The 15,623-nt window shown below is 46.9% G+C and overlaps 1 protein-coding gene across 20 annotated transcripts in view; it reads right to left on the bottom strand.

Annotated features, from left to right (window-relative positions):
* NRXN1 (neurexin 1) overlaps positions 1–15,623 on the bottom strand; it is a 1,123,636-nt gene that overhangs the window by 381,697 nt on the left and 726,316 nt on the right. The window contains exon 16 of one of the 20 annotated variants that reach the window (XM_074989558.1): positions 12,776–12,821. The exons of the other annotated variants lie outside the window; for them this stretch is intronic. Coding sequence (XP_074845659.1) covers positions 12,817–12,821 — 5 coding nt within the window. The 3' untranslated portion in view covers positions 12,776–12,816. Of the gene's footprint in view, positions 1–12,775; positions 12,822–15,623 lie in introns of those variants that run through there. 20 annotated transcript variants of the gene reach the window in all.

Here is a 15,623-nt window from a genome sequence, read left to right as displayed (position 1 = left end):
TGGACTCATCCCCAACCTGGAGCCCCTTTCTGCACCCAAACCACTCATCTCCAGCCCAACTCCAGCATCTGCACCTGCATCCAGAGCCCTCACCCCTGTATCCAACCTGCCCCACAACATGACTTCTCCTCACATCTCAGGCTTTTCTCCCCACCCAAAGCCCACACCACCAAGCCAGAGCCCTAGCTCCCTCCAGTAGCCCAAGTCTCTGTCCAGCCCCATGAAAACAAGTGAGAGAGAGCAGATGACAGTGAGCAACAGAAGGAGGGGAATGGGGTGTGGGGGTGGGCAGGGCAGGAGCAGGCATATTCGATTTTCCGCAATCATGAAGTTGGCAGCTCTACGTTGTAGATGAAAGCTTTGTCATGTTGCCTCTTTCTGGCTCTGATCTCTGGAATATGGAAGTATTCTAAGCAATGGACTTCAGCCCTTCCAAGCTTTTGGAAGCAACCGGAGAAATTACAAGCTGTCAGATTGTTCCAACACTGCTTCAAGCCTGATGCAAGAACTTTGCAATTACTGTATGTATTCAATTGTACGTATTCAATTCCTTTACCCAGTTTTAAACACATCATTTTTTTCCTCATAAATAAACCTGTAGTTATTAGACACCAAAGGATTGGCAACAGACTGATTATTGGGTAAGCTCTGAGTTAAATAACAGAGGGGCAATCAACAGTCATTGATGCATTTACTCTCCAGAGCCAACTCTCTATAAATCTTTTCATGAGTGATGTACCCAAATACTTGGATACTAATATCTAAACTATAGTGTTAAATTGATTAATTTAATTTTGAGTTATTACCGATTATGCACTATATGTATTTTCCGACTTTTAAACCAAACTTTGTCTCTGTGGATAATCTACGCACTATCCCCAGAGGTACAGATGCTCTTTCTTTAACCTTTTATTAGAAGAAATACATTAGCTTTAATAGCAGTTTTAAATTTAAACTGGATATATGGCTGGTCTTTTGGGATCAAAAGAATCCTTTGAGATCAAAAGAATCCTTTGATTGATCCAGTTGGTTTTAAGTAGCTACTCAGAATTAAGTCTAGAATCTGTATGTTGAAACAAAGACTAGGATACCCAAGGAGACTGCATTTCTGATTTATTAACTATTGTGGTGAGACAGAAGTTTACTTTTTTTACTAATATGGTATATCTCAGGGGTCAGCAACCTTTCTGAGGTGGAGTGCTGAAATTTAACCTTTTGACCTCTGTGTACAGTGTGCGTGCAGGTGATACTTTTTAAAGTCACTAATAGTCCTTGTAGTGAGCCACTGTGGCCTCCCGCTGACTCAGAGGCTGAGGAGGCTGCGCAGAGGCCCTGGTGGGCGGGACTGGAGCCAGAACACCAGTGGCCCACCCCTCAGAGGGCAGGGCCTAGAGCCAGAAGGGCCAAGGGCAGAGTGCGGGACCCATTAAAGCCTGGGCCTCCAGGCAGGGAGGGAGCGCCTTCGCGGGCTCCCAGACGCCGGGGCAGAGAGCCCGCTGCCGCCCAGCCGATCGGGAGGAGCAAGCCCCCAGCGACCCAGACCAGCCAGGACAGCTACAGATCCAGATGCCACAGGGGACCTACCCGGACTTCCCACATCTGCCAGGACCCTCACGCCAGTGGAGGACCCCCTCCTTGGAGGAAACGCCAGGCCCAGCCAGACAGGCGTGGCTAGCAGCCACGAGGCCCCAGGAGCAGCTTTCCCCGGAGTTCCAGTGGACCTCTGCAGCCCCCAGGCCCAGGATCGCCTCGGACCCACCGTGCTACCACCGCTGGACTACCCCAACGATGTAGAGATGACCGACTGGCTGGAGCCCCCAAAGGTAGATGATTTGGAGGGTGCCGACCCCGTGGGACCCCTGACCAGATGGACTGGGACCTTCCCCAGACAGAGGTGGAGGTAGGAAGTGGCCTGGGGAACACTGCACCAGAACCCATGGCGGTGTGTTGCGGCCTGGATCCCCACCGCCGTGGTCGCGTGTAAGGAACCCACAGGGCCCCAGGCCGGGTCACAGTGGTGTGAGAGGGCCTGCGACCCACTACCCTCCTCCCCGACGGAGTAAGCCCTTGCTGGGCTTGTGCTACAAACTGTGAGCTGTTGCCTTGCCCTGAACTGAGAGCTGGGCTTGTGCTACAAACTGTGAGCTGTTGCCCCACCCTGAACTGAGGGCTGGGCTTGTGTTACAAACTGTGAGCTGCTGCCCTGCCCTGAACTGAGGGCTGGGCTTGTGCTACAAACTGTGAGCTGCTGCCCCGCCCTGAACTGAGGGCTGGGCTTGAGCTACAAACTTTGGGCTGCTGCCCTGCCCTGAACTGAGGGCTGGGCCTGTGCTGTAACCCTTGTGCTGCCACCCGCCCTGAACTAAGGGCTGGGCTTCCCAGGACAGCCGGTGTGGCTGCGGTCCCATCCGGAGCTACGGGCACTGCCATAGCCCCAGGCACCTACAGTCCTACTTACAGCAGCTTCATTAATAAATAAATTAAGATGCAGCACTTTACCATTTAGGTGGTGGCTGGTAGCATTCACTGGTCTTTTGTTAATCCACAAGCGGCATGGCTTTGAGCAAGCTCCCTGCTGCATGGGGGAGGACGGGCAAGGCTAAACTCCCATCTCATGTGGTGATAAAAATCAGTTCCCATGCCACTCTTGGCACCCACGCTAGGGATTGCCGATCCCTGGTATGTATTACAGAAGACTAGCCAACAGCTTGTGGTAAATTTGGCCCATTTCTGAGAAGTTTGTCCTGAATTTGGTATTCTCAGTCATGACCCACTGGGGCACCATGACACAGTGTAATTCATTTATCCTTCAGGAGCAAACCTGAGCTCATTAAAGTGGTTAATCCTGAAGACAGAGTTAAGTAACTGACTGTGTCAGCAATAATCTTCTCAAGACTGTTCATCATGTTAGCATCCAAGGGAGCCAAAAGAGACTCACGTAATCTCAGGGATTTGTGGAGAAAGGGATCACTTTGCATCAGACTGTAGCAAAGCTAAGAACATCAATGAAATAGAAAGCCTATTTAATTTACTTTCCTATAAATTGTCATCATCCCCAGTTTTTGTAACAAAGCTTCTCCTTCTCCACAAGTGCAGTGGGGCTTTTTGGTGGCTTAGCCCGCATATATAAGTCCAGGGCTTGAAAAGTGAAGAAGTAGAGGAAGAGAAAATATGGCAGAAATCTTTCTATGTATCTTTATTAACTCTCATTTTCTACTTCCTGCCTGCAGGCACATGCAGAGAAGAGGCTGGAATGGATCTCCTCCAGATCCCACCTATACTCTCCTTCAATTGCTTACTTTGGGCTTTTGAACTAAGTGAGGTATCACCCTTCCCTCCCTGCCCTGCAGCTTCATCCTTTCACCCTCATCAGAAATTAATCTCTGTAGATTCTTCATCTTTTGAAATATAGAAAAAGAAAGTTATTATTAGCTTTAGCTGCTTTTAATTACAAGTTTAAGAGAGGATCAAAGTAAAAGAAAAATGTTCTGATTTTCCACTCTTCTTAAAAATAATGAGCACTTTGATTAATATGCACTGAGAAGAAAATGATTAAATAGTGAAGACATAACTTTGTCAATCACAGGCTCATCTCATATCTATCAACAGTAATGTGACAAAACCTACTTTACTATAAAAAGTTAAGACTGTCCTGGCAGGCAATGAATTAACTACAGGTTGAACTTCTCTAATCTGTTACTCTCTCATCTTAGAACATCTATAGTCTGTCTTGATTTTATTTAGCTGTACATCCACTTATCATGGGTCTGACCAAGCTTCCCATGGTCCCATAAAGTTTGTTTACAGATACCAGCCCTGGCTCTCAGTGTTCTGTGCTGTTATGTAGGTCTAATTTACTTCTAAATGTCTTCTAAGAGCCCAGTAAGCAGTGGAAGAGTTGGTAATGCTGCGAGACAATACTGACCTCCCACAGGCTGTGTCTACACGGGCACAAATCTTTGAAATCGCCGTGCTAATGGCCATTTTGAAGACTATTAATGAGGCACTGAATTGAATATTCAGCGCTTCATTAGCATTAGGACACTTCCAGCTGCGTCACTTCGAAAGAGCGCGGCTTGGTGCGGCTACATGGGGCTTCTTTTCGAAAGGACCCGCACCTTTTGAAATCCCCTTATTCCAATCAGTGATCGGGATAAGGGGATTCAAAATGTGTGGGGTCCTTTCGAAAAGGACCCCCGTGTAGCCACGCCGAGCCGAGCCACACGTTTTCAAAAGAGGGGCTTTCGAAGCACTGCAGCCGGAAGCGTCCTAAAGCTAATGAGGCGCTGAATATTCAATTCAGCGCCTCATTAGTAATCTTCGAAATATGGCTATTTCGAAGATTTGTGCCCGTGTAGACACAGCCACAGTTTAGAAAATTCTCTCATTCAGCACCATGGGTGCTGGACTAGAGAGGTTCAACCTATAGACCAGTTCTGACAATGTGACATTTGCTCTTAGCTTTCTAATTCCTTGAGAGGATTGTCATCTCAGTTTGCCAATAAAAAAGTTACAATCCAAAATAAATGGGCTTACAGGATTTTATTACAGAACAGAACATACAGACTGTCTCTTCAAAAGAGAACCATTAGCTCAGTTAAGAGTGATTTCTCCATGACCTAACTTTGCATGAGTCCACTTCATAGTTAGTCTTTTAGTCTTTCACACAGTAAAAGTTTTGTATGCCAGACACAAAGGTGGTGTTTTTTTGGGTTTTTTTTTTTGAAACCCAGAAAAATTCCAATTATAAGAGAATATGGGAACTATATTCTGGTGTCTTTGAAGTCTGGAAAATCCAGAGTAACTCCAAAAATGTTAATGGAAGCACTCTGGATTTATCAGTGTCACTGGGATTGGAGTCTGTTTTAGGATGTGTTTAGAATAAAATAATCTTGTTTAATGCCCCCTCTAATCTTTTTCATCCATGTTCAGATTCTTTTCATTCATGTGTAGCATAGTTGCAAAGCACCACCCATAGAAACCAGCAAACAAACAAAAAAACTAGCTATTGGCACTCTGCTAATCCCCTGGGCAGCATCTGAATCCTCAGTGGCCACACGAGTGCATAGCTTACAGGGAATATTGGTTGCATATATTCTTTTTCTTCTATCTCGGCATATGGAAATGGCAATTTTTCTATTCCTGTGCAATATAGATTCACAAAAACAAGGTGTGTTTAAATACATACTATACTCTTATTTATAGGAACAAAGAATACCTTAGCAACATAGACATTCAAGAATATCTGCATATTTTAAGTAAAGCAATGACTTTTATAAAAAGTTACTCTCTGAGAAAAAATGATCACCAACTATTGAGTATGAAGCTTTACCATCCATTATCAAATCAGTTTTCCTTTCACATGAGGCTTTTGTTCCTGGCATTCATGTAGCCTCAGAAAATGAAGGTTGCTTTGTGCATGCATATATCAGTATTCAGTCATGATTCAGACTATGTTTTTCAACATCCTGACTTCTGTGACAAAACCTGCGGGGGGTGGGGGGGACAAGGAGTATCACAGAAATTCATGGTATTTGTAACACATAGAACAAGAGTTCACATACAAATATACTCAAAAGGAAGCAGCAAACTCAAGCATTAGTTGTGTAATGCAGAGCTTCTCGCTACATTCTAGTAACATTCAACATTGTAAGGAAACCCATCAAAAATTATAACCTATGTTAGAACCAAATAGCCTTACACAGAGCATAACAGGAACAGAATCATATGTAAGTTATCCCAATTAGACGGTAGTCGTGACAGAGCAGGCTGCAATATTGAATTCATTACTATGATGTAGAAAATAGATGGCTTGTGGAAACTCCTATTTGTATTTCTCATGATTATAGAAACTCACAAAAGGATTCAGTCCTTATCTCCTGTGGACATATTTTCTGAACTACTACATAGAAACAAGTTATTAACACATACAAAGGCAACACTTGCAGTTATCTTTGGTCAAATCCAAATCCAGACTAGATTTCCTTTAACAGTATACATATCTGAGGAATCGTGTTAAACATCTATGACAAAAGATGGATTGTTAACACAGTTAAAAAAAGTGACAAAGATTTCTATTCTATCTTGCTACTTTAATCACCTGAAGGAGAAGAGAGGAAGAAAGGACCTTTGAAAACACCAGAGCATGGCAACTGCATCACAAACAGAAGTAGCTTATGAACTGTAGCAGTTCTTGGTTTTACCCTTCACTTTGTCATCATTATATTATTTGCTACAAGGACAGTTTACTCCTGACACCATTCACACACACTGGATTCAGCTTTTTAAGATATGGGCCTTTCACCTTTCACATATGGGATACTCATTGAAATAACCAGAGTTTCATGCACAGAGAAGTTACAGCAACCATGCCATAATCGACCTCTTTCCTAAAAAGACCAGAATGAAACATAAATCAGGTTCTAAAAGTCAACCTGTTATGGCTAGGAACAAAAGCCTTATGCTATTGGAAAGTTGGGACTTTTTGCCTTCCAAGACTGTAAAACATTCATTTCTCATAAGGTTCTGGACACTGAAGCTCTCATGAATGCCTCTGTCTAGCAGTATTTTGACACTAGTTCAGAACTGAATTTTGCAGGCTCCAGCCTCAGACGACCATACATGTAAATCCCAAACAGGGTTGCTAGCTATCTTATGACACAGACAAAAACAACCCTGTCCTGCCTGGCCCTTTTCCTGAAACTACACCCCTTCCTTGCCCCTGCTCACTCCATCCCTGCACCTTTCTCCATGTGCTCTCTCCCACCTTCACTCAGTGTCACCAAAATGGTACAAGGGATTAGGGTGCAAGCACTGGGCTGAGACCAAAAGCTGTGGAGTATCAAAGGCGTTCTGGGCTGAGCCTGGGGCACAGGAATGAGGGTCAGGAGGCTTGTGAGGCCTGGATTGGAGCTTAGTGGGTTTGGAATATGGAAGGGAGTGTGAGTTGCCAGCTCTTGGAGAGGACTTATGACTGGACCTTGGGTTGGGGTGCAGGATGAGGTGAAAGGGCTCTGACCAGGTGGTGCTTACCTTGAGCAGCCCCCCAGTCAGTGACACAATGGATCTAAAGCAAGCTCCCTGTCTGTGCTGGCCCCCTCACTGCTCTCAGAAGCAGCTGGATCATCACTGCAGCCCCTGGAGATGGGACAACCAGGTGGCTCTGTGTGCTTCCCCTGCCCACAAGCACAGCCATTGTTCCCAGCCAATGGGAACTCTGGAATCAATGACTGGGTGGGGGAAGTGTGTGAACACAGCTGGCCCTACCCCCTGGGTCTGCAGGGAAATACTGGCTACTTCTGGGGGTGTGGTATGAGGCTGGGGCACACAGTCTACGTCTACACGTGCACGCTACATCGAAATAGTCTATTTCGATGAATAATGTCTACACGTCCTCCAGGGCTGGCAACGTCGACATTCAACTTCGACTTTGGGCAGCACCACATCGAAATAGGCACTGTGAGGGAACGTCTACACGCCAAAGTAGCACACATTGAAATAAGGGTGCCAGGAACAGCTGCAGACAGGGTCACAGGGCGGACTCAACAGCAAGCCGCTCCCTTAAAGGGCCCCTCCCAGACACAGTTGCACTAAACAACACAAGATCCACAGAGCCGACAACTAGTTGCAGACCCTGTGCATGCAGCATGGATCCCCAGCTGCCGCAGCAGCAGCCAGAAGCCCTGGGCTAAGGGCTGCTGCACACGATGACCATAGAGCCCCGCAGGGGCTGGAGAGAGAGCGTCTCTCAACCCCTCAGCTGATGGCCGCCATGGCAGACCCTGCTATTTCGATGTTGCGGGACGCGGATCATCTACACGTGCCCTACTTCAACGTTCAACTTCGAAGTAGGGCGCTATTCCCATCCCCTCATGGGGGTAGCGACTTCGATGTCTCGCCACCTAACGTCGATTTCAACTTCGAAATAGTGCCCAACACGTGTAGCCGTGACGAGCGCTATTTCAAAGTTGGCGCCACTACTTCGAACTAGCGTGCACGTGTAGACGCGGCCATAGAGAGCATGCCTTAGCCCTCCTGCACTGTTGGATTTTTAGCAGTTTAAAATCTCTCAGACTGGCTGCAACAGCCTCCACGAGATTAAACCCAATCCTGGGAGACTCTGGATGAAAATGGAAGGTTGGCAACCCTAACAAAAGTGACTAACACACAACCTCTGTAGATTGCATTTCATTCTCAGAGCACTTTGAGAAAGATATTACTACATTCGCTCAACAACTTTATGCAGTACCAAGGCAGGTATTCCCAGCTGACAGGTGGGAATTCTGCAGCAAGCAGGTTAAGTGACCACAACGCAGAAGGAGAACCCTTAAAGACAGGATTAGAACTAAGGAGATGAAGGGTGCGAGAAGACATTGTAACAGTCGAGGGTGCAGTCCAACCCCTCTGTGAATCCTCAGGAGAATTCCAAACAGACCAGTCTGTGCAAGGTGAAAAGCTGCAAAACAACTAACCCTACCATGGCAACAACTGCAAGCAAAGCACGCTTGCCAAAACTTCAAGGCTATGCTGGCAGTAGGCCACAAGAGATAGTGATAAAGAATGCATAGGCAAGTTTAGGCAATCTTATGTTAATGAGTTAAGCTTTATCAGCTAGTGTTAGGAGGCCTGTTACAGAGCCTCTCCCAGAGCGAAGGTCCGATGCGTCAGGTTTTCCCCCACTGGTGACTGTGGCATCTCCAGGGCTCCCGTCGCGGGTGTCATGCTCTTTCAATAAACCAAATATAGCACTCACCTTCTGGGTGCAGCCTCGTTTCTGGGGAACCCAAGCTTGGCTGGTTACAATTGGTGCTGCGAGCAGGGTTCTCCAGGTATGATGCCTTTTTGGTTGAAAGCGGGGGAGGCAGGGAAGCCAGTGTTGTCCCTGCAGCGTATACCAGGATGGCCCTCGACGAAGCGATGTAGCGTGGATGGTGGCCTGTTGGGCAGCCCTGGCAGACTGGCCGGAGTTGCAGGAGGCAGCAGGCGTGACATCGGTACAGGTAGAAGGGGCATTCAATTGGCTGCAGCTGAGCCGCCGGCCAGGGATGGAAAAAAGGGCAGTGGGAGAGGTAGCATGGCTTTTCCTAACTGCCCTCTGGGCCCTGGATGATGAGCTCCTCCGCTTGCAGAAGGCGCTGGCGGGGAAGCAGCAGGAATGTCACGATTTGGCGGATGCATAGGCAATAGCGCAGGAGGTGGTTACCTCGCAATGTGAAAGGACACAAGAGTTAACCCATCGTTGTGAGGTGTTGGTGGTGAGAGTGGCGAATTGGCAGCGCGTGAAACTAGGGAAAGAACCAGTGTCGACGGCCCAAGTGCGTGCGGTCCTTGCACTAGCCACTTGGGACCCTGAGACCTGGGATGGTAACATTTGGAGCTCCTCCTCGTCTGAAGAGGAGGAGGAGGTGAATGGGGAGGCTGTGCAAACCGACCTGAGAGAGGCGTGCCCCATTCGGGAGCTGAGGGCAGGAGGTCGCTGCAATGAAGTCTGGTGGATGTTTAAGATAAGTGAGTTGCAGGAGATGGTGAAGAGTTTTAAGCAGGAGCCAGGAGAAGGCCTTTTGGCCTGGCTGGTGCATGTGTGGGACAATGTGGGCAACACTGTGTTGCTGCTGCTTGCGGAACTCCACCAGATGGGCGTGTTGTCCCAGGATTCACAGGTCAGGCAGGTGCTGCAGACTATGCAAGGTATTACTGATGCACAGGGAAACGCCATGGAAGCGCCGTCCCTGTACCGCTCGTTGACTGCAGCGGTGGACCAGGTCTACCCCTCCCCAGGGGAACTGGAAGCACTGGTGAGGCCCTGGCGTATGATCCCAGAAGGGGTGAGTGCGCTGCGGCAGCTGGGCATGGCGTGGGCTGTGGCTTTCATCGACATAGGACCGGATGATGTAGGGGTCCAGAAATCCATCAAAGCCGCTCTGTTACGCCTTGCCCCCCTCGAGCTGAAGGCCTCCCTTATGGCTGTGGTCATGGCAGCGGGCGGGAGTGTAGGTGACTTGGTTGGAACGTTGATGCAGTTAGAGACTGTCATAGGCGCGAAAGTAGTCCGCGCCACAAAAGGAAAAGGTGGTCGGGTGGGAGCCCCTGTACAGGAGAAAGGGCACGCTCAGGTGACCCGGAGAACCATGTGGACAGACTTGCTGAAGGCAAGAGTCCCCCGTGAGGAGATCAATGGTTTGCCAACACCAGACTTGTACAAGCGTTGGTTACAACTGCTGCCTTCCCAGCGGAGTGAGGATGTGGGTGCCTCCAAGAGGGCGGGCAAGACCCAGGCACCACAGAAAGGTACAGGATCCGGGGGGAGGACAGAGCCCAGCATCCCCGTCGACTGGACCCTTCCCCCTAGGAAGTGACGGGGAGGCAGGTCCCCTGCGATATGGGCTGTGGCTGTGCAACAGGTAGCAGGGAACTGGCACCCATTCCTCCCGTTAACCATCAAGTGGCCCCGGGGAGGGGAGCAGCATGTGTTAGCTCTGTTAGACACTGGAGCTGAGGTGATCATTCTGCATTCTACCCAGACTGCGGGTCACGCAGTGGTCGTGCAGTGCCTCAGAGGAGCGGAGACCACCGCTTATTTGGTGGAGGTCACCCTAACACTGGGGAAAGCCCCTCCCTTTCGGGTGACAGTGCTGGCTAAACCTTTGGGTGAATACATCATTGGAATGAATGTCTTGCGTGGCCGGTGTGTGGAAACACAGTATGGGCTGTTTGCCTTTGGGCACCCCTGCTACATTCGGGCAATCAGAACTGTGGAGCCCCTACTGCGGGGACATCCCAAATGGGACCCTGTGTGCCTGCCGGTCCCCCAGACCCTGGTGTCAGTGAAGCGGTACCGCATTCCTGGTGGAGAGCACGAGATTAGTGACACTATTGCTGCATTGCTACAGGCGGAGATTATTCGCCCCACGCTGAGCGCCTTCAACAGCCCCATCTGGCCAGTGAAGAAGCCAGATGGATCGTGGCGCATGACAGTGGACTATCGAGAACTCAATAAGGTGACCCCGGAGCTAACAGCCATAGTTCTGGACATGGTTACCATCCTGGAGCGCATCACTGTGGCTGCCTTGCTGTGGCATGCAGTCATAGACCTGGCCAATGTGTTTTTCTCTATTGACATTCATCCCGAGAGTCAAGAGCAGTTTGCCTTCACGTGGCTAACAAAGCAGTACACGTTTACCATGTTACCACAGGGCTTTAAGCACTCCCCAACGATCTGCCATCAGCTAGTGCAGGCCAATCTGGAGCGTCTGGACCTCCCCAACCGGACGGCCTGCTACCACTACATCGACGACGTTATGATCTCGGGACCAGATGAATCGACTGTTCAAGCTGCCCTAGACACCGTCGTAACAGGTTTGCAGGAACGAGGGTGAGCTATTAACCCCAAGAAAGTGCAGGGGCCAGCCACTAGTGTGGTCTACTTGGGTGTACTGTGGATGGGTACAAACAAATGCATTCCGCTGAAAGTGTGGCATACCATCCAAGTGTTTCCCGCACCCTCATCTAAACAGCAGTTGCAAATCTTTCTGGGCCTTCTCGGTTTCTGGTGTGCTTTTATTCCACACCTTGCTTTTCTTATGCGTCCTTTACAGGAGCTTGTGCGCAAAGCCACTCGGTGGAACTGGACAGAGAAGCACCAACGAGCCTTTGATCTCTGCAAAGAGGCGGTGGTGACACATGCCCGCCTCACTGCACCGCTGCAGGGCCAACCGTTTAAACTGGACGTAACAACCGTCAGCGACATGGCGTCCTGGGGTCTGTGGCAGAAGGTAGAAACCCAGCGAAAAGGACCTATTGGCTTCTCGTCACGAACCCTCCCCAGAGCCGAAAGCGGGTACACCCCCCTGGACAAGCAGATCCTAGCAGTGGTGTGGGCTTTGCAGAACACTGAGTGGGTCACAGGCGTCACCCCTGTTATTGTATGGACCCCGATCCCCTTAATGGGGTGGGTCATGGGTACCTCTGGACTGCTGTAACAACGGCCACAGAGTGGGGCCCACGTATCAGTAACAGCTTCAATGTATGGGTAACTTTGGCACAGACTGCCATCAACGCATCTGCCTTTTGTCTGCCCCACCAGTATGGCCGTGGGACAGCTCATGGACACCTGTTTCATAGGTGTCAGTGCTACTCCTGCTCTCTTGCAAAACTATACCCTTTCGCGAAACTTTGCTTTTACTGCTCTCATATGCTGTTGTCAAGTCTGTTCCAGAGATGCACGCTGTGCTGCCAGAAGAGCATCAACCACCTCACTTGATTCCTACTACCCTTGGAATTCACAAAGGGGTCGCAGGGAGGAGTGTAGGGTGCGAGAAGACATTATAATGGTTCAGAGTGCAGTCCAACCCCTCTGTGAATCCTCAGGAGAATTCCAAACAGACCAGTCTGTGCAAGGTGAAAAGCTGCAAAACAACTAACCCTACCATGGCAACAACTGCAAGCAAAGCACGCTTGCCAAAACTTCAAGGCTACGCTGGCAGTAGGCCACAAGAGATAGTGATAAGGAATGCATAGGCAATTTTAGGCAATCTTATGTTAATGAGTTAAGCTTTATCAGCTAGTGTTAGGAGGCCTGTTACAGAGCCTCTCCCCGAGCGAAGCTCCGATGCATCGGGTTTTCCCCCACTGGTGACTGCGGCATCTCCGGGGCTCCCGTCGCTGGTGTCACATGCTTTCAATAAACCAAATATAGCACTCGCCTTCTGGGTGCAGCCTCGTTTCTGGGAAACCTGAGCCTGGTTGGTTACAGGAGAGTAGCTGGGAAGGAAATGAATTCTCCAGCACATGGGATGTTCTGTTTCTGAAATATTTTTTCTATTCTGAATTGGGATAAAAAGTTGAAATCTCAACTTATTTTGCAACCTGAAAATCTGAAAAACATTTCAGACCAGATCAGTTGAAATGTTTCTAAATTATCAAAACACAACATTTCTATTTCAACCTGCTTTGTTGTTTAAATTCTATACTGAAAATTAACTCAGCATTCAAATGTAAAAACATTTCAATCTGAAAAACTGAGTATTTTTTTCAAAAATGACAAAACTGGACATTCTGAAAACTTATCAACTTTTTGAACTCTTTTTTTCAAAATGGGAAAGTTGTCAAAATGAACCTTTCCAACAGACAATTTTGACTTTGATAAATCAGCATTTTCACTGAAAAACATTTAATTGAAAAAATTAATAACCAGCTATGGTCAGGATTCCCTGTATCCCAATCGCTTGCTCACATGAGGAGTCTCTCTCTAAGTCATATTCTGCTCCTGGATAGACATATGCAGCTCAGTAGACTGTTATTAATTGGAAATATCTGCATGAGTCAAGGACAGCATTTGGCCCTACAAGACAGATTCTAATCTCTCAGTTATATTCAGTGCAAGTGTAGTTACTCTACTGCATATGGTCAAGATCAATATCTGAACCATTGAATCTAAATCTTACTTAACTCTCCATCCATCTGCACTTTGGCTCTTTTAATGTTACAGAGGCAGATGTCACACCAGCCAGTCTCTGTAGTACTTTTATGCGAAGGCAGTGATATACTATGGCATAAAACACTGGATCTCTACCCTGGACTGGGGCTCTTGGGGGATAGTATTTTGCCTAAGTAACAACAGCCTGAGTTCTCTATATATAAGGTTTTATGTGAAAAAAAAAATCCCACCTTCTTATTCATACCAATTGTTGAAGAAAAGCAATACCACTGCAATAGAAGATACAGCACAATTGATTTTAAACTCTAAAGCAACCACTAGTTAACTTTGACATTTCACAAACTCAGCATATGCACCAAACCCCCCCAAAAAAACTTTTATTTGATTTTTGTTGCATGAGGTGTATTATTTTTTCTTCATGAGAAAAGTGCATAACAAAAACCTGCATTAATAACTTACACAGTTTTAAATTATCACTTCTTCCAGCACTTGTGTAAATGATCAATAAATAAACACATACAAACATAATAATTTTGTTTCAGATGTATGAAGTAGCACCCGGGACAGATAACTACCATAGAAGTAGTAACAGAGAGGTAGCTGTGTTAGTCTGTATTCTAACACAACAAGAGAGTGTTAATGTAGCACTTTAAAGACTAACAAAACGATTTATTCAGTGATGAGGCTTCATGTGACAGTCCCACTTCATCACATCAATAGCATTTCCAGTACAGACTGACATCTATAAGTACAGAAGTGCAAAAAAAATGGCAATAAAGACTGACTAATCAAGTTCATAGGACTGAAGGAGGTGGTTGAAGGGTGGAGGATGTTAAGTTTCTTGTCTGAGATAATTACGAGCATCAAAGGAAGGGAAGCAGTCCTTGTAATGTGTGAGCCTTACAATTACCCTAGAAGTGTTACCATCATACATACTCATTTGAATATTAATATTTTGCTGTTCAAAGATAGGGAAAACATTTACATAAGACTTATGTCAAAATTATGCATTCTAAAATTCTTTAAGTACAGGATAAAGAAAATAACTTTTCCCCTTATTGTTCATTTAAAGAATGAAAAGCTTATTGCTAGCAAAAAAAAATTAGACTTGAGTATGTATTAATCCATAGAGATTTTAGAAAGGTTTCTATTCTGCTGTTTTTCTTTTATATTCAAAACACAAAGACTTTTTTAAATTAACCTAGAGCTCCCAATTTAATGGAATTTTTAAAAACAGGATATAAGATCACATCTCTTAAATAAATGAAATACCTGGAAATAATTTCAGAGAGTGCATCTTTCAACAGATGGGAGAGTATACATTCCAAGATATTCAAATGTATGAGATACTTAGAAAACAATGTTTTCTATCTTACCCACCATTGTCTTGAAATCAATGGAAGTTTCCTTGGTCAGTATTTCTGGCTACATCTACACTAGCCCCAAACTTCGAAATGGCCATGCAAATGGCCATTTTGAAGTTTACTAATGAAGCGCTGAAATGCATATTCAGCACCTCATTAGCATGCGGGTGGCCGCGGCACTTCGAAATTGACGCGCCTCGCCGCTGCGCGGCTCGTCCCAACGGGGCTCCTTTTTGAAAGGACCCCGCCTACATCGAAGTCCCCTTATTCCCATTAGCTCATGGGAATAAGGGGACTTCGAAGTAGGCGGGGTCCTTTCGGAAAGGAGCCCTGTCGGGACGAGCTGCACAGCGGCGAGGCGCGTCAATTTTGAAGTGCCGCGGCCACCCGCATGCTAATGAGGCGCTGAATATGCATTTCAGCGCTTCATTAGTAAACTTCAAAATGGCCATTTGTGTGGCCATTTTGAAGTTTGGGGCTAGTGTAGACACGGCCTCTCTGCGATCCAAGGGGCATAAAATAAGCTACAAATATACCAAGTTATCTTAAAAACAATGCTGTGGATTCTTCATATGACATTGCACCCCAAACATGGATTTTGATTGCTTGTGCAAAACAGCTATCTTGCTCCCAGCCTACCTCCAAAAGGGGGCATTGATCAGAGTGAGAAAGAGTGGTTTAATGCAGTACAGCACAAATATAAATCTTACTGTTTCTGAGTGTTTGAAAAGGGGAGCCAAGTCTTCTGAAAAAGATCATCCACCCATTTGATTAGGTAACTACTGCTCTATGATGTCCAAAACTGCAAGGATTAACTACTCTTC

This window comes from Carettochelys insculpta, chromosome 3 (genome assembly GCF_033958435.1).
Source record: "Carettochelys insculpta isolate YL-2023 chromosome 3, ASM3395843v1, whole genome shotgun sequence".
NCBI classification, from domain to species: Eukaryota; Metazoa; Chordata; order Testudines; family Carettochelyidae; genus Carettochelys; species Carettochelys insculpta.
Note: the sequence above shows the minus strand (reverse complement) of the source record. Positions and strands in the feature narration are given on the sequence as shown.